This window comes from Aythya ferina (genome assembly GCF_964211825.1).
Source record: "Aythya ferina genome assembly, chromosome: 2".
Taxonomy (NCBI): Eukaryota; Metazoa; Chordata; class Aves; order Anseriformes; family Anatidae; genus Aythya; species Aythya ferina.
In genome coordinates, this window is record NC_140297.1 from 107,424,257 (window position 1) to 107,450,180 (window position 25,924).

At 38.5% G+C, this 25,924-nt stretch overlaps 1 protein-coding gene across 11 annotated transcripts in view; it reads right to left on the bottom strand.

The window, feature by feature from the left end:
• Positions 1 to 441: 441 nt before the first annotated feature.
• ANKRD12 (ankyrin repeat domain 12) overlaps positions 442 to 25,924 on the bottom strand; it is a 65,845-nt gene continuing 40,362 nt past the window's right edge. For 9 of the 11 annotated variants that reach the window (XM_084508271.1, XM_084508269.1, XM_084508267.1 and 6 more), the window contains 7 exons: positions 23,034 to 23,176; positions 21,583 to 21,730; positions 14,752 to 19,430; positions 8,541 to 8,639; positions 6,313 to 6,456; positions 3,318 to 3,413; positions 1,620 to 2,924 (listed from right to left, as the gene is read on the bottom strand). In XM_084508271.1, the coding sequence (XP_084364397.1) occupies positions 2,739 to 2,924; positions 3,318 to 3,413; positions 6,313 to 6,456; positions 8,541 to 8,639; positions 14,752 to 19,430; positions 21,583 to 21,730; positions 23,034 to 23,176 (5,495 nt within the window). In that variant the 3' untranslated portion in view covers positions 1,620 to 2,738. Of the gene's footprint in view, positions 1,278 to 1,619; positions 2,925 to 3,317; positions 3,414 to 6,312; positions 6,457 to 8,540; positions 8,640 to 14,751; positions 19,431 to 21,582; positions 21,731 to 23,033; positions 23,177 to 25,924 lie in introns of those variants that run through there. The other 2 variants (XM_084508273.1, XM_084508274.1) reach the window with 2 other exon arrangements.

Sequence of the window (25,924 nt, forward strand, 5' to 3'; positions counted from 1 at the left end):
CCCAGGTGCCCTGTCCCAAAAAAACAAGCTCGGTCCCTAGAAGCCAGGGACCAAAAAAAACCAACAGGAGAAACCCAACAACCCCCCTCAAGGCTTCCAGGAGGCAGCCTGGCTCTTTGGAGGGGATCACGGCCTTCTCCCCAGCCGTGATTCGCCTCAGCCCTCCCGGCTCGCATGGCGTGGTGGAAATGCTGGAGGCACGCGCTGGGTGTCCTCACGCAGTGTAAACGTGCACAAACGGGGCTGGAACACAATCCGGATTCACACCGGGGAAGGTGGCAGCGTTGTCCCTGGGACTGCGACGCTTGAGGCTACCCCGTGGGCAAGGCAACGTTTACTGATTGGTATCAAAACATAACCTGTTGTGTGACACCGACACCAGCAAGGCATCTCCCCGTGTTAAGGCTATGCCTGAGAAACATCCATCTGCGGATCTCCATATAAGTTGTACTGTCAAAATATTTTTAATTCATCCAAGAAAGTGCTGAAACTCCCAGAGCACTGTGAACAGCTTGAAGCCTTGCCCCTGCTCAGCCCTCCTGGACCCGCTCACTGCCTGTGCAAGCTGTGGCTCCGCTCAATTCCCCCATCCCAACTCCACATCCACCCCATCACCTCCTCCAAACCCTCCTCCAACCTTTTTGTCACTCACTTCTTGCCTAACACACTCCCACAACCCAATGCAGCTGCTCTGTTCTTCACGATGCATTCACATCCCATACTCCAAGAGACCTATAATAGGTTTTCCCACTTCCAGATTTGTACGTTTACTTTTTATTACTCTGTGAATAAGCTGATGGAAATAAACTCACACCCATTTACTAGTTGCAGTTTTATCCGTTTTTCCTGTCTTTTTCAGCAGGTGACAACCCAGATTTCTGTGTCATTTTAAAAACTCATCTGAAAGCAGCTGTGAAAATTTGACTTTCAGAATAATGCTGTTTGCATTTTCCTTACTCTGCTTTCAATTCTCTGTGACATCAGGTAGGCAGTCCCATATAAAAGCACAAACAACTTCTTCCTCCAATACCTAGCAAATTAAAAGTCAGGGAAAAAAAAAAAAGCACAGGGCAGGAATTACATATGAATGTATGCTTAATCCAGTTTTACTGTGCTTGAGTTACTGTCACTTTATTCTTGACTTGAACTTGCACCGATGTGCATACAGGAAGGAGTCCGCTGTCCGTGTAGTCTCTCATTCAATGCTCAGTTTGCTCTCCATCACCACAAAGGTATCTGGGCATTCACACAGACGTAAGGAGTGAGTGTTCTTTCACCTGGTATTTAAAAATCAGTTCAAACCAAGTGCTGTAATCTCTTTTCCAGGTAACCGCCTCTCTTGCAAAAGCCCCATTTCTTTCAAAATGAATTTCACAGATACCAGATCCCAAGCATTCTTGAATAATTTATGGACTAGACGGTAACAAATCTTTTTCATGAATATCTATAACCTTCTCATAGTAAATAATTAACTAACTACTCACGGTTCTAAGGATTAAAAAAAAAAAAAAGCATAAAATTTTGGTTTTGGTTGAGCCTCCCTACATACATGCTATCACAGGAATGATGACATTTCATAATAATCAAATGTTACAATATTAAGAAGAAATTCCAACTAGTAACATGACCAATAAAATTTATTAAACATTGTATTTACACATATTTACATATCCTTCCATAGATTATTAAAATAGACAATATACAATTTAAGAATTTTCATTCAAAGGCATTTTGTTGGAAAAAATAGGCTCTATTACGAGACCACCATATAAGAGAATTTTTTTTTGTCGTGTTTTTGTTGTTTTTGTTTTACACAAAAATATTTTCAGCATAGTAAGTCATAGGTATGGCATTACAACAGCAGACTAATATGAAATATGTTTTTTGTAAATGCTACAGTTGTTTAGGTATCAGTTACTGAAGTAAAGGAGTTACGGGTTCTGTGAAGCATGCAATACAGTTCAGTTTCAATTCTTTTACAGTTATGGTGATGAAACAATCAGCTCAACTCAAACACATGCCATATTAAAAAGAACTGCCAACCAGGAACACACTACACTTAATAAAAACAACAACTTTGGTCCAATAAAACATTAGACAAAAACAGTTTTACAGTTAAAATATCTATATTATACAGGTTTGAACATTAATTACAAGACTATTTACATTTGCACAATATGTATAAAATAAATTATTTAAAAATGAAGACAATATTACATCTTTTTTTCCCCAAAAAGGAAACTGTACAGTAATTTACAAAATATAATAAGATTAATAGACTATTTTCCTCCAAGTCATATATTGTCTTCCACAGGCTTTTTCATCATTTTTCTGTGGGAGTTCAACTGTTACTGAAATTTCATTATACAAAGCTTTATAGCAGATTTTAGGTATCTTTTTTTTTTTTTTTTTGGTGGCTGTTTTTGTTATTAACAGCTTCCAGCGCTGTTAACTCACCATGTTTCGTCATCTTTTTTAGCAATAAGCTCTAAAGCTGTAAGCATTTTTAAAATACAGATAATGGTATTTACTGGGAAACTGACTTCAAAATTAGCATCCGTCTTCTGTATTGCGAACAAGACCCCACACAACGTTTTTCTGAAGGAATACCCAAATTATTAAGAAAGGCAGTATTCCACAGAATTAAGTGCCCCGTCTTAAACAAACAAACAAAACCTTGTGTATCACTGCACCTCAGTCTCTAGTTTTCCATGGGAAGAGCCAGAAGATACGAGTTGTCATATTGGTGTCAGTTCAAAGTCGTCATTAACATCAACAAGAGGAACATAAAACTCTTGAATTTCATAAATGCTGATAGACTTGTAAGTAGCAGGATCAAGTTCTTGCAGTTTAAGCTGCCACTCCAGTCTTTGTACTGCGTTTAAAGCTGCTGCTTCATGCTGCTGCCTCATCAAAAGGCACGTCTATTTTGAAGTTAGAAAAAAAAATTTCAATATTTGAAAAAAAAAACAAAACAAAACAAACATATTGCAACAAAATTTTAAGAACAGAAAAGAGATCTATGAGCCTCTTTGGTGGTAATAACTGCCCCACTACATATTTAATAAATCACAGATTATTCTATGAAGTTATATGGCTACAAAGGTGGGTTTTGTTGTTTTCTTTTTTTAATACTACTAGACCTTCATTCATGTTGCCCTTAACACATTTACAGTAACTTACAATTTTGCAAATATATACAAATTATATACAAATCTATGGTTTCTTAATATAGTTATTAATCTCATCTTTATAGTTTGTAGTGACATTAGAGGCACTTTTTTCCCCTAAAGATATGGAGAGATGAAGATGCATACCTTTAATTTGTCAAACTTATCGTCAACGTCCTGTAACCACGACATAAACTGTCTCGCGTTGAATCGATCCCTCACTGATGTTTTGCTGTCATCAGCCTGCCAAAAACAAACAAAAACAAAGGGTAAGTTATTTGATAATTCATCTTAGACATGCGTTAAAAACATAAAAGCATACTTTGTGGGAGCTCCATAAACAGTGCTTCAGATGGAAAAATAAACTCCAAGTCAGTGAATCAAGGTTTGTATGTACATGTGAGCAAATACGTTGACCACTAATCTCACTGTCAGCCAGCTACTCACTAAAAAAGGTTATTCCCAGATTCCTCCCAGCTAAAGCTTTCCTCTATTTTTAAAATTAGAGTAGGAGGCTTCAAGATTTATGCCTTAAAGTCTTAATCAGTACAAGGCAGATCTTCCACAAAAATTGCTATCTCTTTTCTCGTTCCTTTGAAAATTCAGTAACAAATTAAATGAATGTCCCCTAGGGGAAAAACAAAACATTAATCAAGGAAAACTTGAGCAATCTGACTTCACTGGCTGCACAAGTATTCAAAAGCAATTTAAAACAAAAAGTTACCACAAAAATCTGCAAAAGGGGATTTAAAAAATGTCTTATTTGTCCTGCCCAATGAAATCTTTCAATACTTCAAAAAAACTATTTCATAAGAATCTGGAATATCACATTCATCCATTGTAAGAAACTAGATATTGCATAGCTAGTCCTAAAGCCAGACTACGTCAATTTAACATTTAAATAACCATCACTAAACAGCACAAGCTCCTGTTACATTTTTAGAAAAGAAAGCCACCTCTTTTGCAAGAGTACATGGACTGCAGTAATGGGCAAGAACAGGGGGAAAAATGCAGACGCTGAGATCTCCAGAAAACAGCTGTCTGAGATTTCAGATGTTCCTCAAGGGAAACCTGACTGGAACAGAAAGAGCCCTCAGCAACACTGGTCTTGTGGTCCCACACTGTTCAGGTGAGCTGTACCCAGCTAACAGTCTGATCTCCTCAAACTTGCACCTTTTTCCTCCCCCATCTTTGGTCTGGTGCATATGAGTACAAGGAACAGTTCTCAAGGTCTGCATGAGATTAGAAGCTGCAAAGGCAAGCCCTGAAACATCAAGAAATCTCACAGACACAGCTCCCAGACAGTCATGTTCCTACAAAATAAACCAGATCTTTGCTTACAGATCTTTCCCAACTATTTGCTCAAATAAAAGTTGAGTTAGAAATGTTTCTTCATCGTAGAACAAGAGTTGCTAGATGGATAGCAGGAAAGCATCAGAATGAATTACAAGGGAATGATTTCTTATCTGTTTATATTCTTCCAGTGAAGATTTGAATTAACACATCGATTTCAAGCTGGCAGCTTCACACATTGTCTTCACTGATAATTAAAAATAGATTTAATACTTTGGTGAACATTATGTGCAGTATTTTCATTTTCTGAGAAAAATTAGCACAGAGGTAAGGAAAGGCATTTTACTACTATTACTACCATTACTGTATGAGGATAGTCAAAACAGCAGCAGCATGGTGAAAAAAACTTCTCCCCCTATAAAGATCCTTTTGTCTTATATAATGATCCTATATTTGAATCACATTTAAAATCAATTGAAAAATGTTAATAATAAAAAATGCAGGTATATGTGGAACACAAACGCATCTCAAGTTCTAAGCACTAATAGTAATAGCCTCTGAATTGGGGCAAAAAAATGATTCTGAAGTTCAGAACTAACAATGACTGTATTTTGACTGTTAGGAAAAGAGAAAATTCTCTTTAGAAGATGATGACTTAAAAATTTGTCGGTATAAGGCTTAAAATGGGAGAAAAATACAGCTTCCATAAAAGTGGTATTTTCTGCTGAATCACCTTCTTGTCCGCAGCTCGTTTTTTAAAGATGGAAAAAATGTAATGACACAGATTGAGGAAACGTTGAAACCTGTAATAAATGTGTAAGGGGTTCCAGGTCTCAAGTAAAATTCCACATGTCAGAAGTGTAGGTGTTTCATTTAAAAATGCCCACTATTCAGTACCTCAAAACTTTTATTACCTCTATAAAAGCCAATTTCTTCCTTGCATTACATGCTTCTCAGTCACCGAAACAGGTACTGAATGCAGTTTCCACTGCTGTTAGTAGAACCATTCACAGAATACTGACACCATGAAATCATATTCCCTTTGAAACATGGCTGTGGTAAACTTCTGAGTGGTAGCCCACACAAGATATGCAGATATCTTTTTTTTTTTTTTTTTTTTTTTATATCTTTTAAGCATAGTGCTCACCTTATCGTTTAACCAGAAACTAAATACTAACACTGAATGTGTAAACAACATGGAGCATGTAATATAGAGCTTGAGATGATTTTGAAAAAAACGTACTTTTATCTTGCAGTGTTCTCTATTTCACTGCTGGTCTTTTATTTTTGTTCTTTTTTTTTTTTCATATAGAACAGTTCTAACGCCTGCCTTACAGAAAAGAAGAAAACCTTACACGGGTGTCTCCAAAGACTATTTCCAAATTTTTCAAGCAAGTCTCACACATTGCTTTTGTCACTAGTCCAGAGAACTGGGATGCAGCAGTCTTATTTTCTGACATTTTTTTGTTTTGCTTAAGATGTATTTGTGAGCTTCCAAAACAGGTTCTACTTGCAATTTAAATTTGACTTCATAAAAAAGAACAACAAACAAACAGCAGTCATGTTCCTATTTTATCTTTCACATCATTTGTGGAGGTGAAAGAAAAACAGACACAGTACAAAACAGAAAACCAAGAAAACCAGTGTACATACCTGTGCCCTCTTGTTATTACACACCTGACTTGGTGTGCAATATGAGGCCTGATCGAAATAACCTACAACATGCAAAGTCTTGATCCCAAGGAAATCAATGACAACTTCAGTATGGGAACAGAATTCTCTCCGAACGCTCAATTTGAGTCAGACTAGAAAGGTTTTTTGTTTGAAAATCTGAAATGTATCTCTTTACCTGAGCATCCAGAGGCACATTATACACCTCGGCATCCAGCAGAACAGTGCAGGCACTGAATGGTAGTGTTTGATTAGCTAGAGTTCTTGCTGCTCGATAATGAACACGTAGAACTTCTTGCTCATTAGAAACAATAAGCTTTTCCTAATTGAAAAATGCAAAAGGATATAAATACATGGATAAAAAGGATATAAATACATGGTGATATATTTGATATAAATTAAGTATTTCAGTTTGATTCATAAAAACATCTATGCATTTAAACATTTCTCTTTTAAGGCTTGCGATTCTGAGAGGTGTGAGAGATGGACTGACAGGGAAAGGGGTAGCTGTTTATCCAATCAACTCCAAAATTCCAGTTTACTGATGCAAAGAATGTTCTCTGCATCTCAGAACTGGAAACATTCCCTCCTCCCGCACTGCTGGGTGAATGCTATGCCCGTATTTTCCACTCAGTGCTGATGAAGCAAGTTGTAGTTGATGAAGGTGAAGGATGAAAGGTTGAGGCACAGGACTGGGTTATAGGTTTGCAAATCTCAACTGTATGAAGAATTTTACACATAGTCAGGTCAGGTACCAAGGTCAAGCAATATCCTTTGCAGATTTTTTATTTTTTATTTTGTTGTTTTTAATTAATAAAACAACATGCAGAACTCCCTAAGTTCATAGCTAGACAAAGTTTCTTGTCTCAGTTCAGGAAAGAATGTGCCTCAGCCTATCTTGACATACAGTTGTATAAAAGTGGATTCTATCTGAAGAGCAGTTTATTTGAGCAAAATAAAATATTTTGTATTTAAGACATAAAGGAATTTACTGCTCTGCAACATAATGGCTCTAATTTTTTTATCAAAATAAAACACAGTGGATGAAAAAAAAATAAGCCCAGAAAACAGCACCTTTCCTTCATTTGGTCACAAGTATTTCCTTTCAGAAGTCAAGTCAGATCTTGAACCATATTTACATTCTTTGTGCTTGTTATTTTTTACCTAGCTTTACACTGTAATACCAAATTCAAGTAGAACGTCCTCCCTTGACTGGTTTGGTAATCCACATTAAAATTAACATAATCAAAAAACCCTACATTATGTTTTAATGAGCCAGCTGCTTGTGTGAACTGTGTGGAAACCCTTAATACACAGTCCGCATGAAAAAGGGGCCCTGCCTGTGTCCACAAGCAGTGTGGCCCACAATACTGACCAGACACCTAAACCTAGGCTGCCTGGACAACACGAAGAATATTCTTAAACTAGGGATATTGTCTCAATTTCTGTGTTCAAATTCAGTGAAGCCTACACATGGTGTTCTAAAATAATTTTAGACAGTTTATGGAAGCAGAATATTGCAAACGGTGTTTTAGTCAGAACTTAGGAGAATTGCTCCACCTCCAGGGGCCTGGAGCACCTCTCCTACGAAGAGAGGCTGAGGGAGCTGGGGTTGTTTGTCCTGGAGAAGAGATGGCTCCATGGAGACCTCATAGGTCTATAAGTACCTGGAGGCCTTCTATAGGCCGTCCAGTACCTCTCAGGCCTACAGAAGAGCTGGGGAGGCTCTGTCAGGGAGTGCAGTGAAAGGCCAAGGGGGAAAGGCTTTAAACTAAAAGAGGGCAGCTTTAGATTACATATTTGGAAGAAGTTCAGCACCCAGAGGGCGGTGAGGCACTGGCACAGGCTGCCCAGTGAAGCTGTGGATGCCCCATCCCTGGAGGTGCTCAAGGCCAGGCTGGGTGGGGCTTTGGGCAACCTGGGCTGGTGGGAAGTGTCCCTGCCCATGGCTGCGGGGTTGATCTTTAAGGTCCCTTCCAACCCAAACCATTCTGTGATTCTGTGATTCTAACTATGTGTCTTCTACCAATACAGAATTTACTGTTGCTTAAATTCTTTTAACCGAGTGACTTTGGTTCTGAAGTCTACAACGACTATTAGCCTTCACAACTAGAGGCTACTCTACTTCTTCCCCTAGGGAAAAATCCGAGACACATCTTAGAGCAGTAAAGAGGAAAAAGCTGCTGTCTTACTGACTTGAGTATTCTGGTAACAGTTGTCCAAACTATCCCATAATACTGAACTAGTTTTATTTATTTATGTATTTACAAGTTGCTCCAATTCACAGATTTGGTTAGAAGGCAGTTTAGTTCTAAAACACTGTTAAATTGAGCAAAACCGTGTATCTATTGAAAAAAAAAAAAAAAACGAGGTTGGGAAATAAAAAAATAACTGCTTTATTCTTACCCTTTCAATACTGTGCTGTAAGCGTAGCTTCATCCTTACAACCTCCTGTTGTTTAAACAGTTCCTTAAGAGGGTCCGATAGCGAGGGAGGTGGTGTAATCTATGGAAAAAGTTTCATAAATAGTAGAGTGAATATATATTTAATGTATGTTTAACATTGCCTTGAGCAACTTGAGCATTTACTAAAAAAGCACAAGGTTATTTTTTTTAAAGGGAAAATGAGTTTTGTACATGCCATTAATTATATGACATCAATCCATTTGCAATAAAAGGTTTTAAGGTTTCTTTACCATGAAGTTAATGAACCTAGCTGAAATCGCATTTCAAACCACTGAATGCTTTTAACCTACCATTGGAAGCATGTAACCTTTCTTTAAAAGACTTGTACATTAGAAGATATGCAACATACAACTTTCTTTCAATTTTAAAGACATTTTAAAGTACCATTATTCATTTTGAAAAAAATACAGATGCAAATACAGATACAAATACAATACAGATCCCTCAACTGTCAAAAAATAAGAAATGCATCATGAAAACATAGATGTTACTAGTTACTTTACACGTTGTACTATAAGTGTCAATCTCGCATCTATACTCTCCAGTAACAAAGTGATTTATTGTTTGGAAGATTATTTCAGGACAATTTTTCTCCCAGCTGGAAGTTAACCAAGGTTTTTGGAATTAAAGAACACATTGGTTAACTAACTGTGGTGTATTCTTCACATCATTATGTAGTATAAAATTAGATGCAACTCCATGTTTCAAACCTCTGAACGACACACACTTCACTTCTCTCTTAATGAAAACTCCCCAGCTCTCAAAACACTGAGTTTATGGCACGTGCTATTTTATTATGCAAGTCATCAGTGTTAAAAAAAAAACAACACAAGAACAAAACAAAACACATGCACACACACACACAAAAAAAAACACAACACATCTATGGCACTCATCTGTCTTAGTTATAGTGGATTTCATTATGTTTGAGTTCAGCATGAAGTATTTTGCAGTCTAGATTTGCCTGGAAACTTTGTATTTATAGCACGCTATAACATTGCTGCCTTATTTTTTCAGTAAAATAAGACAAGATGCTCCTAACTATACCATATCTTGCAAAGATCTCTCAGAAAGCTCAGTGCCTTTGTTAATAGAAAAGCATACAGCACAAGCAAAATAAACAATCTGTCAATAAATGTTGATTTTATGCAGCTAATTTATCCAGAAACAAACATGTCAGAGTTGACAAGCATCCATATCAGCTGAACAATTTAAAATTGTACTAACAAATGTTTTTCTTTTAAATTCACATACCATGTAATTTTGCAACATGGTAGAAAATAACTGGAAAGGACTGGATTATTTAGACAGTGAACTTGTATGCACTTTATTTAAATATAAAAGAAAACTCTCACCTCTGTGAAGCTGCTATTGCACAACAGCTTTTAATAAAAGCGTTTTTCAGATCCCAGAACTGTTTTATTAGATTACTGATTGGCCACATCTGTATTTTCTAACCAGTATTTAAAAAAGAAAATGAAAGTTTCATGCCACCTAGTAGCTAGCAAGTTTTCAGTAGCCAATCTCACGAAGATCCATGGCACAATAAAGTCATTTCAAGCAGCAGGTGGCACCCTAAAACCGTAAATCAAAAGGCACTGAAGTTTAGCTCTTGCTGACAGATTTCTTTTGCAACTCAGGATGTTGATTAACTATGCCTTGACTCTGTTTCAAAATCGAAATTTCATTTCCTTGTAGGACACAAATGTGCATTCTAGAGATCCAACCATGCTAGAAGAACCATGCCACCAGGCTGAGGGCTTCTGAATTGCAATAATTGTGGCCTTCCAATGAAGGTTGAACCCCAAACACTCCCTGCAAACTCTCAGCAACTCTGTGTAAACACTACGAGCAGTACGAAAAGCAACGAGAGATGTTTACGATCCCAGAGATTACTACAGCCTCTGGATAAATTTCTAAACACTTGACTCCAGTAAGCCTTACCTTGTCTTCCAAAACATAAAGCTCAGTACAGGACTGAGTTTGTTTCCTGTAATCCCTCCAAATAATTTCTCCCCCTCTTTTTGGAAAGACTGGAAGAAAGCCTCAGATCCCCAGATTCTGCAATCTGAATTCCAGTAGTCTGACACCACCTACTGGAAATCCCAGATTGTGAACCGACGCTGGATTTGGACAGAGGAAATGAACTTTCTGGCCTCAAAGGAAACTGAAGTAAAAGGTTTCAAGGGAACCTGAGGACAGCCAGAGGAGTCTCACTGATCCTCTGCTCAGAGAGGCCGCCAGTAAGAAGACAACCAGAAGTGTGCAGGGAAAAGATGACCACATATGTTGGCACTGCAAGAAGAAAGCATGAAACAGGATGCCACAAGGAAAAAGTGACCTCAGTTTCTTGTATAACCCAAGTAAGTGATCAGACCAGTTTCTTAAGGGGCCCAGGCTCCACACGGACCACCGGTAGACAGATGACCCCTTTATTCTCACACGCTCTCTAATCCTAGGCTGAGCAGCTACCAAAGGAATCTGGGCAGCATCCAGCCCTTCACCTCTTTGCTCCACAGCACTAGCAGGCAGACACCTGAAGGGTTTTGTTTGGTAGCAGCTAGGGATCAAGACATACCTGCAACACCTTCAACACATGACAATAAATTACAAAAGTTTCTTGCATGCTTTGCGTCCTTCTTAACGACTGCCACAGGATTAATTCTGTAAACCTTCAGTTCTCATTTGTGGCTGCTACGAGAAAGAGCAGCACTTCAGCTAGCAGATTAACACAAACACAAAATTTCCAAGATTATTTGCATACAGCCCTCTCCATCTCTATCTCTCCTTGCCAACTGGCCTGCTCTGTTGCTGTTCCATCTCATTTATTTAGGAAGCAAGCTTCTGGTAACATCACTAAAATTAGCTTTACCACTTAAGTTTCTACAGCAATGCCAGGGAGACTGGACAGAATCCCTTTTATTAGAAACATATCTGCTAGATAGCCAGGGAAAGCTGGAAATGAATAACCTTGGCACCTCTTCTCAGGAGGCAGTAGAGATAAAGGTGACTGAACCCCACTGAACACACCAACGTAGGACATCATAGTGAAACAGGATTTAAATTTAGTCTTAGAAGATTCAGATTTGTTTCCTTCTGTTTTGAACTAACCCGATATCACCTCTCCTATACTTCACATTTGCACTGCTAAGAGGGAAGCCACAATTCACATGTGACTATCATTACAGCCTTAGGTGATATGGATCACAAATTGCGGTATATAAACAAGGTAGTGGAAATCAAACTTGAACACACCATCTCGTGCTTCCCACCTACAGGATGTTTGAAGTTCATCAAGATACACAGCAGTGTGTCATTAAAATTCCAAGGCAGAGAACAGTACGTTACACAAACTGCTCCGAGTCTCAGAGCTATATCTGTTGTCTTCATGCAGACATTCACACAGTGATACCTAAAATACAGGAATGCTTTAAGAACAAATATCTGCCTTCCTCTAGTCTATGTATGAGTGAGGCAGGAATGAGGTTAACAGAGAATCACCTAAGGAAAAATACAGAAACAATCCCAACAGAAGGGTCATTTTACTGTTGCACGTTACATTATGCATATAATAATGCATAATAACACGTGCAGATGACTCCAAACTGGGAGGAGTGGCTGATACACCAGAGGGTTGTGCTGCCATCCAGAGGGACCTGGACAGGCTGGAGAAATGGGCTGGCAGGAACCTCATGAGGATCAAGAAGGGGAAGAGCCAAGTCCTGCACCTGGGGAGGAACAACCCCAGGCACCAGCACGTGCTGGGGCACCCAGCTGGGAAGCAGCCTGACCAAAAAGGACCTGGGAGTCCTGGTAGACACCAAGTTGAGCATGAGCTCACCTTGCTGCTAAGAAGGCCAGAGGTGTCCTGGGCTGCATTAGGCCACAGTGGGGTGTGGGGTCCAGTTCTGGGGCCAAATGAAAAGACGTTTTAATCCAAAATGTCTATTCCTACAAGTGACAGTAATTAAACAAAAGAAGCATTTAGATGATGAAACAAAATGAAAATGCTTAAAATATCTTCAGCATTTTTTCCTCATGTTCCTAACAATAGGAAGTAAAAACCTTCACCCGTTCTTAATGCCTGAAGGGAAGAAACAGCGCAGAAGTCTAAACCAGATAAAAATCACTAACTGCAATCCTTCAAGTATACAAATCACATTTTTGTCAACCTGTTAAAAAGAAAAACCTTTTAAAATTAATTAAAAGCCATGAGAATGGGGAGCATGTGTTCACCTCTGATATTTACTGGACATAACCCGAGAAATTGGGCTACACAACCGCCTAAATTTATCCTCATGAACTACAGAATCCCTATTAGACACATCAAGAGACAGGAAGGGAAGAACGAGGTTGTTCTAAATACCAAGTCATCACCCTCCCTTTCTTCTAGTGCCATTTATGACAGGGAAATGAGCTCCGTTGCCCAGGTAGAAGATGGATCATGGAAAAATGTAAGCTGCATTTCTTCACTTTCCAATTATCCCAAATTAAGCACTGAAGTTTGGTGCCAGAACACTCAGTTGTAGCTTGGAAACAGCAGCTGCTAGTCAAGTACATGCTATAAAAAATAAATCTTTGCCTCTGGTGATAAAGATATACTCCTGTGGCTGCAACAGCTACTTAGAAAGTTTTCTAGGCCAAGGACAGTCTGGTATGTTGTAACAAAACTCATCATACATTCTAGTTTGTTACAGACCAAGTAAAATGGTCATCTTACCCACATATTCCCTCAGATTATAATGAGCTTCCTAATTTCAAAGAACTGTGGTCACCATGAGACAGAACTCAAGGTGAGAGTATGTACATACATCCTCTCCCAGGAAGATGGAGGGCACAGGGGACAAAAGGAGAGGAGACAGCTTACATGGAGATTACGACTACCTCTGGAATGAAGCAAGAACAAGCTTTAAAATGTACTTTTATGCATTAAATTTGTGTTCATTGCTTAATCAGAAATAATCTTCAAGTCAGTTGGAGAAAGCTATACAGTATCTCAAGTTGGAGCAAGTTATCTTCACTGAACCAACACAGTAACACTATGCTATTCAGAAATAGAGACTGAAGACTGGATGCTTAGACTGTGCACATGAGATTTCAGACCTACAAAGAAGCTCAGGCATTTTTGCCATTAGAGGATTAGGATAGTCTCCTCATTGCTCCTAAACTCAGATTTCTCCTTAACTTGACACAGTAATGGGCATACAACCAAATCCTACTGAATTCTGACATTATCAAGCTGCTGTATGTCAGCCAAACAACTATTCTGGGAAATCAAACACACGGTCTCAGCCTATTTCAGCTATTAAGTGTGTCAGCTTAAACCATTCAAATGGGTTTAAGCTAGTATGCTTTACCTCAGAACTAGACAAGTTTAAGTGTAGTCACAGTCAGTTAAAGAGCATCAGATAACAGATGGAAAACTAGAAAACTTCCTTCTACTCCCAGGAGTAACAATACTCGAAGGCAGCTAGCAAAAAACCCTCAATGCACAATGTGCTGGGTCCTTCCTCTTCCCCCACCTACACGCAGTATCAGGTCTGCTGAGGAGCAAGGAAAGGAAGTTTGAGTCAAACGCTACCAGAATTATGCTGACTTCAAAGTAGAGCCCAGCAGTTCCAGGTTATTGTCAGATACCTTGAGGGGCACCTCCACAGCAAACGGAGATATTAACTGCACTTCTGCGCAGGCAATTCTGTGCTGCCTTGCACACAGGAATCCCAAATTATAAGCATCTTCTCTGCTGTCATAAGGAATATGCCCATGCCAGAGCCACGGAGAGCTTAGAACTGAACAATTTTTAACCAGATTATTTCCAGCAGAAATTTGGAGAAGCTCTAAACAACTGACCTTACAACTTACTTTTGAAATGGTAGTTTCTACAGTAATAAACACTTTGAAATATATTTGTTTGTCTCTCACAGATTTCATTCATGATGGTTTGTATTGTAATGACTTTGACTCTACTGTTTGTATTTCCACCAAATGGGGCTTTTAAATACGACATTACTAGTCAATGTTAATTTGACATATTTCAACCTTATTTTCAGCACAAGTATTCAGAAGCGAGTTAGGAAATACATGCAAGTTACAAAAATAAAACCAAAACATGCCTTTCCTTGTACTGCATAATTAAAGACCACGTTACTTACAGTTGGAATGCATATCTTGCTCAAGGGATTGCCGTCCAGTAGATACGATCCATTGAAGGTCACATATTCATCATAATATTGAGGTGCCTGAGGAATAACACTGCACAGTAATTTACGCTTCTCTTCTATCTTCTTCCTTATGTGCAAGTACTCAAAATACGGATTTGCTCTCTCGGAACTGTATGGCTGAATCTCTTCGAGTTTCAAAGAATCAACAATAGCTGCCAGCGACTGCTGGGTTTTCTCTTTAGCTTGCAGTAAAGAAGGGTTCACTTGCACAGGCTGAGGCACACGAGACACCTTTCTTTTACGTGGATGATGTACCTGAGCATCTTCATCTTCAGTTAACCTAATCCTTCCTTTCAGAGATGCTGATGAGTCAGTCTCTTTTTCTAATGTCTGCATGCAGCTGACAGGATTCTGCTTGCCCTGGTTTGCAAGCAAATTTGCTCTGTTTCTCGTGATTCTTTGAGGTACTTCTTGCTGTTCCACCTTCTGATCCTCAGCAATTTCTTCTTCTAGTTTAACTATTTGGCTGTATTTATGCACCTCTTCCTGTATAATCTGTTGTGAACTATTTTCCAAGTTGGATAAAGGGTACTGTGGTGGATCATCTGTCAACACATCATCTCTGTCTTCAGCGCAGGGTTTTTTATTAGCTGATTCGTTCCCAATTCCTGACATTCCTGAACTTAGTTCACAGAGATCAGTGTCAGCTTTATTATTAACAACATGTAATGACACCAAATTTTCTTGCTGTCCTTTTTCATTTCTAATGTCTGCAATATCTGCTGTGTTACCATCTGCTTCAATCTGAGCATTCTTGCAAACAACTTTATTGAATGCATACAAATTTACATTTAATTGTGAACTGCCATCACATTCAGGACTATCTTTTTCTAACAATACCACAGGTAAATCGTTCACCCTTTCACAGCTCTGTGAAGTAGCTTTCACAGAGCTCTCAGAATATACAGCAATAGGTGCATCGGGCTTCTTACTGTTTGAGGGGAAGAAACTGTTTTCCATCTCTCTGGTACTACTATCATCTGTTCTCAAAGCAGAAGATGCAGCTTGAACTACACTTTGTTGTTGTACAAATAATGAATCTTGACTGCTATTGCCTGGTAAAGAAATGTGTTTAGACATATCTGGGAGTGGCTGAATAGGTAAAGAACAAGGCGACTGTGAAGGAAAAAATGATGCAGATTCTTGAGAACCGGAATTTCCCTTGCTTTCAGCATGCTGAGGCAAAAATTCAGATACTTTTTGTTCTTTTAAAGTCCTGTTTTCAGAACTGTGCATTGCTATAACACTATTAGTATCTTGCTCTGATACACTGTAACCTGAGCTGTTATACTCACTGTTTAATGAATTAAGTCTGTCAAAAGGCACATCCCACGGTTTGGCTGGCTGAGTCACACCACTTTGACTACATGGCTCTAAATGCGTATTGCGTTCTTCTGAAGGGCTCATCTGAACAACATTTTTAATGGTACTCGTGCCCACTGTTACCTGCTTGTTGCTACCAGTTCCAGCTGGGGATGACTGCAAACCAGACATACTGCACTGAAAGTCTCTCTCGGGCACGCTACATGGTAGTTCTGGTTTAGGAGAAGTGCTCGCGTATGTCTGAATCGACAGTTGAGGGTTCTGGTTATTTTCTTCTGCTATTCGAGGCTGTCTGCTGTGTTCAGGCACAGCAGCGGGCATGCTGCATCTTCGAACCTCTACGACAGGTCTACACTCATTTAAAACCAGTTTGACATCTTCGACAGATGCCGATCTAATGTATGCTGGTGGGAGCCTGTTTGCGAAAGGCGGCTTAATCCGATCTGGCAACTCGGTAACGCCATCGGTCTCTCTTTCAAGAAGGGCTGGTGATTTGGCACTTGCCAAAAACGGCGATTGTGAAAAAGACGTTTGGGATTCAGAACCTTCTAGCATGACATCTGAATCATATTCAATTACAGGCCTCGGTGTAGTTACTGTGGTATGGCAAGAATCCTCAGAGCTCGCAACTGAAACCAAGGACACCGATCTGGAGCTCAGGCCCATCTTCTCACTTTCTGATTTGGGGGATTTATTCAAATTATCTAAAACCAACAAAGGCCTTATGACATTTACATTTCTTGTATCTACTGACTGGGACCTACTACTTGTAGCGTCTTTCTGCTGTTTTTCCTTCGTGCAAACATCTGGCAGCTCTGAGCTTTTTGAACGAATCAGTTCTTTGCTTTTCACTTCAGCTAATGACTGTTTGGGTTTTTCTTTCATCTTGTTGAGTTCTAAACAAGTGCGGTTTCTTAAGCGCTCCTTCTCTTTCTGTTTTATTTTTTCTTTGTGTTTTCTATGCCACTGCTCTATTTCCAGATCTTTAAGGCTAAGCATTCTTTCAAAACTAGTCTGCATTAAATCATCATTGACCAATCTTTTCTCTTTAGGCCGAGCATCCTTTGGTGCAGGAGATGGTTTAGGCTTAAGTTTCTCATGTTCAAGTTTTAGCTTATGTAAACCACTTTGATGCAGTTTATCTTTATGTTTGTCTCTCTCTTTGTATCTGTCTATGTCTTTATCTTTTTTATCCTTCTCTCTACCGTCTGGAGTTTTCAACAAATCGTCTTTTGGTTTTTCTTTCAAAGACGACAATTTGTCATGCGTTGTTTTGTTACCTTCTGTAATACTACATCTTCTTTCTTCTTGCACGTGTTTTGAGTTTGCCACTGCTGAGCTCTCTTTGTCTTTGGATTTGTCTTTTTTTTCAGATTCCTTTTCTTTGTCTTTAGTTCTATTTTTTTCTGACTTAGTATATTCAGATTCCTTTTCAGACTGTTTCACTTTTCTTTCAATGCAGTGTTTTTCTTTGCTGTCAGCCAAATGTTTTTCTTTATCAACTTTTTCTTTGTCGTGCTTCTTATCAGCCTTTTCTTTATTTTTTTCTTTGTCATCAGTTTTTTTAAGAGTAGCTGTGCTTTTAATTTTATCATTTTCCTTATGGCATCTTTCGGCTTGCTGGAAATTGGGCTTTTCCTTTCCTTTCTCTACAGTTTCATTTACTTCTGCTTTCTCTGTCTTGTATTCATGTTTTACTTTTTTCTCTTTTTCTGCATTTTTTCTTTCCATCTTGTCAGCATCTTTTTCTTTGGCTGAGGTTCGCTTTTCAGTCCTTTCTTTATTTTCCTTTAAATTCTTTTCTTGCTTTTCAGTATCTGTTTCCTTTTCTATTAAGTGCATGCTGATCACCTCATCTTTAACACTAAGGCAGAACAATTCCATTTCTTTATCTGCAAGCGTAATTTCCTTTTCTTCTTTTGTATCTTTTATTTTTTCATCCTTAAGAAACCTCTCGTTTTCCTTTTTGCTCTTCTCTTTCTCTCTTTCTTCTCTAGCATTTCTCTCCTTGTGGAACTGTCTCTCCTTAGCTAACTTGTCTTCTTTTGACACAGCTTTTTCCAACTTTGATTTTCTGTCTGAAGAAAGAGATTCATGTTCTATATTTAACAACACATCATCAGTTTCATCACTTTTGAAAAAGTTCTCTTTCCAAAATTCTCTGTCAAACTCAATACTTCTTTGGACTTCTTTATCTTTGTGTTTATGTTTTTCCTTTTCCCCATCCTGCTCCTTCTTGTGCTTGTCCTTTTCTCGTTCTTTGTGCTTTAATTTATGCTTTTTAAATGCTTTACCTTCCTTGTCAATCTTTCTCAGGGTATACTCTGAGTTCTCAAACGTTGGGCTATTATCTTCATCTTTAATTTTAGGACTAGATTTTTCACCAAACTCTAACTGAAAATCCTTCTGATGATGCTTGCTTTTTTCTTTATGCTTGCAAGATTTGCCACTAGAACTTTCTACCAGATAGTCAGAATCCGTGCTGTGATCATACCGAACTAATTCGGATTGCAATGTTATTTCAGAGCCTCCTGGTGATAAGCAAGTTTTGGTGTTTTCTTGCTTTAATGCTGTTGCTTGCTTTTCACTTAATCCACAGGGATGCTTAGGAGATTTGCCAGCAGTAATGTGAAATAGGTGTAAAGAAGAATCTTCTTTTGGGCTGAAAGACTTCTTAAAAGTTTCTTCCTCTCTAGTTTTATCTAAAGAATCTAAGACAGAAGCAGCTATATTTGTTACTCTAGCATTTTCTTTTTCTTGCTTTAGTTCTTGATTCTCTTTATTTTTACTCTGATTTTTTACTTTCCTTTTAACTTTGCCTTTTTGTTTGTGTTCATTTGTAACAATATATTCCTTCTTCACTCTTACATCAGAATTTGATGTCTCTGAAATAGAGCAAGGAGAGACTATCTTCTTGTCCTGAAGTATTTCTTCATCTGAACTTTCAGAACTTGAATACAAAACTCTAGATGGTTTCTGTTTCTTGTTTTTAAGTGATTTCGAAATGACAACTTTTTCCTGTTTCACAAATAAGTTGTTCTTTTCAACTTCAGGCTCATCCTCTTTCCTTACGTCTTTTCTAAGAATATGTCTGTCATCAATCATTTTTTTCATTTCATCTTCATCATCATCTTTAAACTCATACTCATCATGAGCAGATGGAATTGGTGCCTTACTAGGGACCGTTTGTGTTTGTTTGCTTTCGTTGGCTACAGAGTCTTTCTCTACTTCTGAATCAACGTTCCCCTCTACACTGGAAGGATTTACAGATGGAGCTTCTTCAGATTCTAGATTGAGAAAAACAGAAATTAGTTAAATGTTAATTGGACATTTTTCTACTTCAGTTCAGGACAAAAATGGAAATTTTATAGAAAAATATATAAAAAGAATATCATTAGGAACATGGTCTATTCAAAAAAGTGACTGCCATTGCTGCTGTTCTTGTCACATAATAATTGATCCTCACAGAAACCAAACCAAAACATACCGAGATTTTAAATCACATAGTTCCTACCAATATGCTCAAATATCTTAAAACATGCTCTTAAATCCATTAACTTTTTTGTATGAAGCAAGATTCTTAGTGTTTTTTTCTATAAGATTATGAATTTTTCCAAGTAAATATGAAAATAAAGACTGAAGAAAGAGTGATAGACATACAGAATTTTTAGCAACAGAAGTCATGTCAGACCATTAATTCATGAGTTTCAGTACATTTTGTAAAAGCATTAATCTTATTTTAATCTCCATTTGTATCCCTAAGAGGTCTACCATATGAACAAAAGGGTAACGAAACAAGACATCAGTCATAGTGCTAAATAACTGAAAGAAGAAAACACCCTCGAAATACATAATACACTTTCTTACTAGAATTAGGCTTTTCAAGCAAAATCGAAAGAAACCCATTAGCTCCTCACGCTTCACAGGTGTCACCCAGGTACATAAAGACATTGATTACCGTTCATATCCCAATCTAATACAAGCAACTCTTTAAATTTAGCAAACCTCATCTATTATGTGCAGTGCCTGCAAAACCTTTTTCTCAAGGGCATCCTTCAGCAATGATTCATTCCCAGAGGAATTCATCAGCTCTCATGCTCTCTAACAACTAAACCACATTCTCCTCCACATGAACTATTTCAGTCAAAGTACCTTGTTTCAACAGTTGATGAGTTTAATTCTTAAAAGACAAAGAACTGCTGGTGTAAAGAAATTACCTTATGAATCTTTAAACACGTGATGCAGACAGCCTAAAGTAGGCTCTGCTATAATTCTCTACAACTGATCTCTGCTATATGAGTGCACAGTGTGAAGCAAGTATGATGTCCTGGGCATCCTGACTTGCAAGTCAGGAGCACAAATCTCTCAACTGTTCCTCAAGTTAAACTTTACACAACATATGCAGTGTTATCACTAACTGATCACGTGAAAATTTAGAACTCAAAAATCTTTTAGAAATCTTTCTGGTTGTATTGCTTCCAGAAAGATAAGGTCCCAAGCCAAGCCTCTCCAGCTGAATCTATCCATTTGTTTTTTTAAAAGAATTGAATTCAGTAACATTTAGTACTATGTCTAGAGAATTCACATACCAAATAAGAAGCAACAAAAGAGTTTGAAATAATAGCATAAGGAAATAATGAAGCAGTTTCAATGCATTAGAATTTTGAAAGAAGTAAAAAAACCATTCTGCTGCAAAATTCCCCCTCCTTTCCCATAGCATCCTCTGTGAACCAACTGCCAGTAAGCAATGGTTAAGAAGAATATCTTGCTAGGAAGCTTCTCAGCTGCTTTGTATTTTACACAGTACCAATAAAATAGAACCTTGCAGTCACCATTATTTTCTGCATTATCTTCAGCATCCAGAATATATTGCTAGTTCACGCTATCAATTTTTTATTCCTCCCTCCCCATCTCTAATATGTATGTGTCATCCTCCTCCTGTCTTTAGCTCTGATCACTCTTTGCAGATTGTTTGTGCCTTCCCTTTACCCTTTTCCTATAAAGCAGTTGCTGCTTCTTTCTTCCTTCTCCTTATACATATCTCTTAGATTGCAATTCTTCACTGAGGATATGAAGTGACTTCAGGGGATATTTTTCCCCAAGGAGACCTCTCAGGAACCTCCTTGTATTCTAGTAAATACGGTATTTTCCTCTGTATTTTTTCTCTGATATAACCACCACTCTGAGGTAAGGTTGATTTGGATGGTGGAAAGGGATTAATGAAGAGAGATGGAGATAAAGACAAAAAAAAAATGGAGAAATCAATTCAACGGAAAAATTTGAAAATCACTTCTAAAACTTAAAGTAGAAAACAACCTTAAAAATTGCACTTGCTACTTACAGCAATTCTTCCTAGCTAACACTATGCAAAAGATTAAAAACACCTAATTTCAGATGAATTGATGCACTTTAATTATGCAGTGAAATGCCTACTTTTACCTGAGCAGCTGTCCTCATCATCAGAGATAGGCACTTCTCTTTTCAATAGCATTTCCAGCTCTTCAGTTTCAGCGACATCAACAGGTCTCTCCCCATGCTTATTGGCTTGAAATGGATTTCCGCCATGTCGAAGCAACAACTTCACAATCTATAGCATTAAATAGAAGAACGTTGAGGTTTTCTACAACATTAATTTACCAGTATAAAATCCTTCCTTTGGACAGAAAAGGCAGATAATGTGACACATAATTCCTGTCTCTGAAGTTGATACCACAAAGCAAGACTTCAACAACGAAAATGTAAAATCCAAGTATGTAATATGCTTGTTAAAAGAGCTTATGGAGAAGACTAAGGAAAGTTGTCCGTGATCACACAGATACAATATCATCATAAAGAACAGCAACACTGACATTTTTCTCACTGTTCTGGCATCAATTTGTACCATTTACCTGGTTCCTCACCTACCAAGCTCTCTAATCCTGTGCACTCAGTTCACCTCCTTGCTCCAAGTTTTATAGCATTTAACTATTTAACAAACAGGAAAGGTTTCTCAAGCAGCAGTATTATTGGTTTGCATAGCATTTTGGAAAAGCCCTGTTGGAGATTTAAGTGTCACTGGAGGAACAAACTACTCCCCATACCCAACTGTTACCATACTGTGAAATCACCAATGTCTGTCATCATGGCCAGAAGTGTTAAAAGGCAACGATAACACAGCCACTGCATTTTCATGACAGTATCCAGTATCAGTTACTTTTTTTTTTTTTTTTTGTCCTGCATGCTAAGAATGGGGAAATCCAGCAGACAGTGACATGTTCACAAGAAACTTCAAACTTTTCTGATACATGTTACTGAGATGGTCACAGATATATATACCAAGACCAGATAAGCATTGACATTCTGTTCTCCAAACCTCTACTACAATTCTATGAGCACTCCACCTAAAGACCACTTCCGTTTTGATACCCATAAGAAACCATTACTAAACACTTAGCGGAAATTTCACAGATTATTGTGTATATGAATAACACAATTACTCATATAATAACATCACAATAGTCAATATCAATTATTATACTGTACAATACTGATTATATATTCTGTAATAAACATAAAATACAAGTATTATATGAGAGAGAGTTTGGAGACATTTTCTTATTGAGAATTCTATACAGTACAAGTCTTAAAGTTCATTAAAATGTGTATTTATTTAAAATAATGGGAAATTTTAAATATTTAAGAAGCAGATGCTAGCACAAGGCATCTTGCAATAGCATTACAGTGAAGAGCAAGATGTAACAAAGCAAAACAAAAAAAATTAAGATGTCCCTAGAACAGCAGAAGCAGCATTATAAAACCCTGCGAGACCGATCCAGACAGTTAGGATTTGTTGTAATGACTGAGTATTTCAAACAACTTAGATACTTCCCCTGCTCTCACAGCACACTCACATTTCTATGCCCACTGCTAGCAGAATCATGAAGTGGAGTATCATCATCCAAGCCCTGCGTGTTCACGTCAGCTCCTGCTGCTATCAGGACTTTAGCAACATCATAGTAACCAACATTGCAAGCTTCATGCAGTGGTGTCCAACCTGTAAGGAAGAGTGGTCAGTGTAAGTTTGAAAGGTCAAAGTTTTGTTTGTTTGTTTGTTTTTGGTTTGGTTTTCCACTGTACTATCAATCTGTGGCCTTGAAACATTTCAATACACATTCATACACCAGTTCAGAGGAAAGTAATGCCATCCGTTTAATGAATACGTGCTTTACCAATCCTGGCCCTCACAGCAATAAGTTATGAATTTTACCATGAATACACTGAACAGAGAAATCAATAATCAAATAAATGAAAAACCTGGCATAAAATCCCCAGACTAAACATGTTAGAAATTCTTTTACTAGTACATACTAGATTGCATTATTAGGTATATATAAATAACATCATTATATATAGAAACAGATTACCAATCATACTATTGGGAAATATGGAAATTGCTACAACCAGTGTACATTTAGAGCCATTGAACATGTACCAAGTATCACTAATAACATTCAGCAACTATCAGTCAAGATAGCAAGCTGTTAACAAATACTGGCAGGGAACTTCCTCCAGATACTTCTTAGAATATTAGTCCTTCTTAGCAATTTTGATTTCACATTGATAATCTCAAGCTCACTGCTCATTTTTTTGCAGCAGAGTCTCAAGTGAAGATGATGAGAAATCCAAACCCACACATACTACATTCCACACCGCAATCTCCTCTTCCCAACTGGATGCATCCCATTTCATAGCTATCCTGAACTTCCAGGCTATTTTTGATGACTTTCCAAAGACTAGCTCTGGAAAAGGATTCAACTTCTGTCTTAAATAACCGGTGCAGGTCTGGAAGAGTTTACTCACTATACTCCACATTTCGTAAGTAATGGCCTTGTACCTCTGTTCAGAAACCCATGATTTATCCAATACTTCACCAAGGAAATCCCTCATCTTCATCTCTTACTGAACTTCTGACCTTCCACTTGTTTAAAAAATAAAACTGACAGTAGCAGCAAAAAAACAAACAAACAAAAAAGCAACTTCTAACTTACTCTGTAGCAAAACATTTCCTATTGTTTGTAAATTAATTTTTCTTCTCCCATCATCATGTGGATCATTCACTTCCAGCACTGCCTGGCTACCACCTTCTTCTTTCCATTTTCTTGTCATCTGCCCCTTTCCCACTATCCCACAGTGAAAACACTGTTCTGCTCCCAGCCCTTTGATCCCTGCCTTCTTCCCCCTAACAATGACATACTTAATTTTCTCCATAATTCATTCTTCCCCGTGTTTTACTGCTTTGCCTTTCTATCCTATCAAAATGTCCAGCCGGCCAACACTAGTCCTGGCTTGCTCTCAACATCTGTTTCCTTTACTCCTGTTCTCACACAGCAGTATTGTTCTGGCAGATACCCCATGAGCAGGGTTACTTCCTCCATTACTAATTCATTTTCTCCTCCTTTAGTTCTGCCAGCTTCTTAGCTAAAAAACTCTAATTCTCTAAACTTCACTTCATCCTAAATTCATACTTTTTGTCCAATCGTGACTCACTTCTCAAATCCTCCCCCTTTTCTTGACTTCTTCCTTTGCACAGTATTTTGAAGCTCAGCCACCTCTGCTTCTCCCTTTGGATTACCAATGGAAATTATCTCATTTGATCCCAAACACCTCGTCAAGAGTTCTGAATGAAGCCTTTAATGACTTGCTCTCAATCAACTCCTGAAACCAGCTCTCAGCCGTTCTCCTCATGTTTCCATCTACCTTTGAAACTGGTTAAGTATCTGTACTGGGCAGAACTGGGAAGAACTTAAAAAGTTAACTTCTTTCATAGCAGCCCATATGGTGCTCTGTTTTCCAGTTGTGGGTAAACTGTGTTGATAACACACCAGCATTTTGGCTACTGCTGAGCAGCGCTTGCAGTGTCAAGGTCTTCTCCCTCTCTCCCTCCTTTGCCCCCAAGAAAGCAGGCTGGATGAAAAGCTCAACAAGAGCCAGCAGTGCGTGCTTGCAGCCCAGAAGGCCAACAGCGTCCTGGGCTGCATCACCAGAGGGGTGGCCAGCAGGGGAGGGAGGTGATTGTGCCCCTCTGCTCTGCCCTTGTGAGGCCCCGCCTGGAGTGCTGTGTCCAGGGCTGGGGCCCCCAGCACAAGAAGGATGTGGGGCAGTAAGAGCAGGTCCAGAGGAGGGCCACAAGGATGATCAGAGAGCTGAAGCACCTCTCCTATGAAGAAAGGCTGGGAGAGCTGGGGATGTTCAGCCTGGAGAAGGCTCTGGGATGACCTCACTGCAGCCTTTCAATACTTTAAATGGGCATATAAGAAAGATGGAGAGCAACTTTTTGCTCAGGCAGAAATGACGCGACAAGGGGGAATAGCTTTAAACCAAAGAGGGAAGATTTAGATTAGCATTAGGAGGAAGTTTTTCACTCAGAGCGTGGTGAGGCACTGGCACAGGTTGCCCAGAGAAGCTGTGGGTGCCCCATCCCTGGAGGTGCTCAAGGCCAGGCTGGATGGGGCTTTGGGCAACCTGGGCTGGTGGGAGGTATCCCTGCCCATGGCAGGGGAGTTGGAACTGGATGGTCTTTAAGGTCCCTTCCAACCCAAATCATTCTGTGATATGATTCTATGAAATACGATACCATGTACTAGTGTCTAAGCCCAACCATTGCTAACAGGAAAAAAAAGATTTGAAAACCTCCAATTAAATTTAAGTTATATTTTTTCATTTACATACAGCACGAAGTGAACTAAAACCTGTTAACAACTTCAGTATTAATTTTGAATTCATACAGCTAAGCAAGCATGTA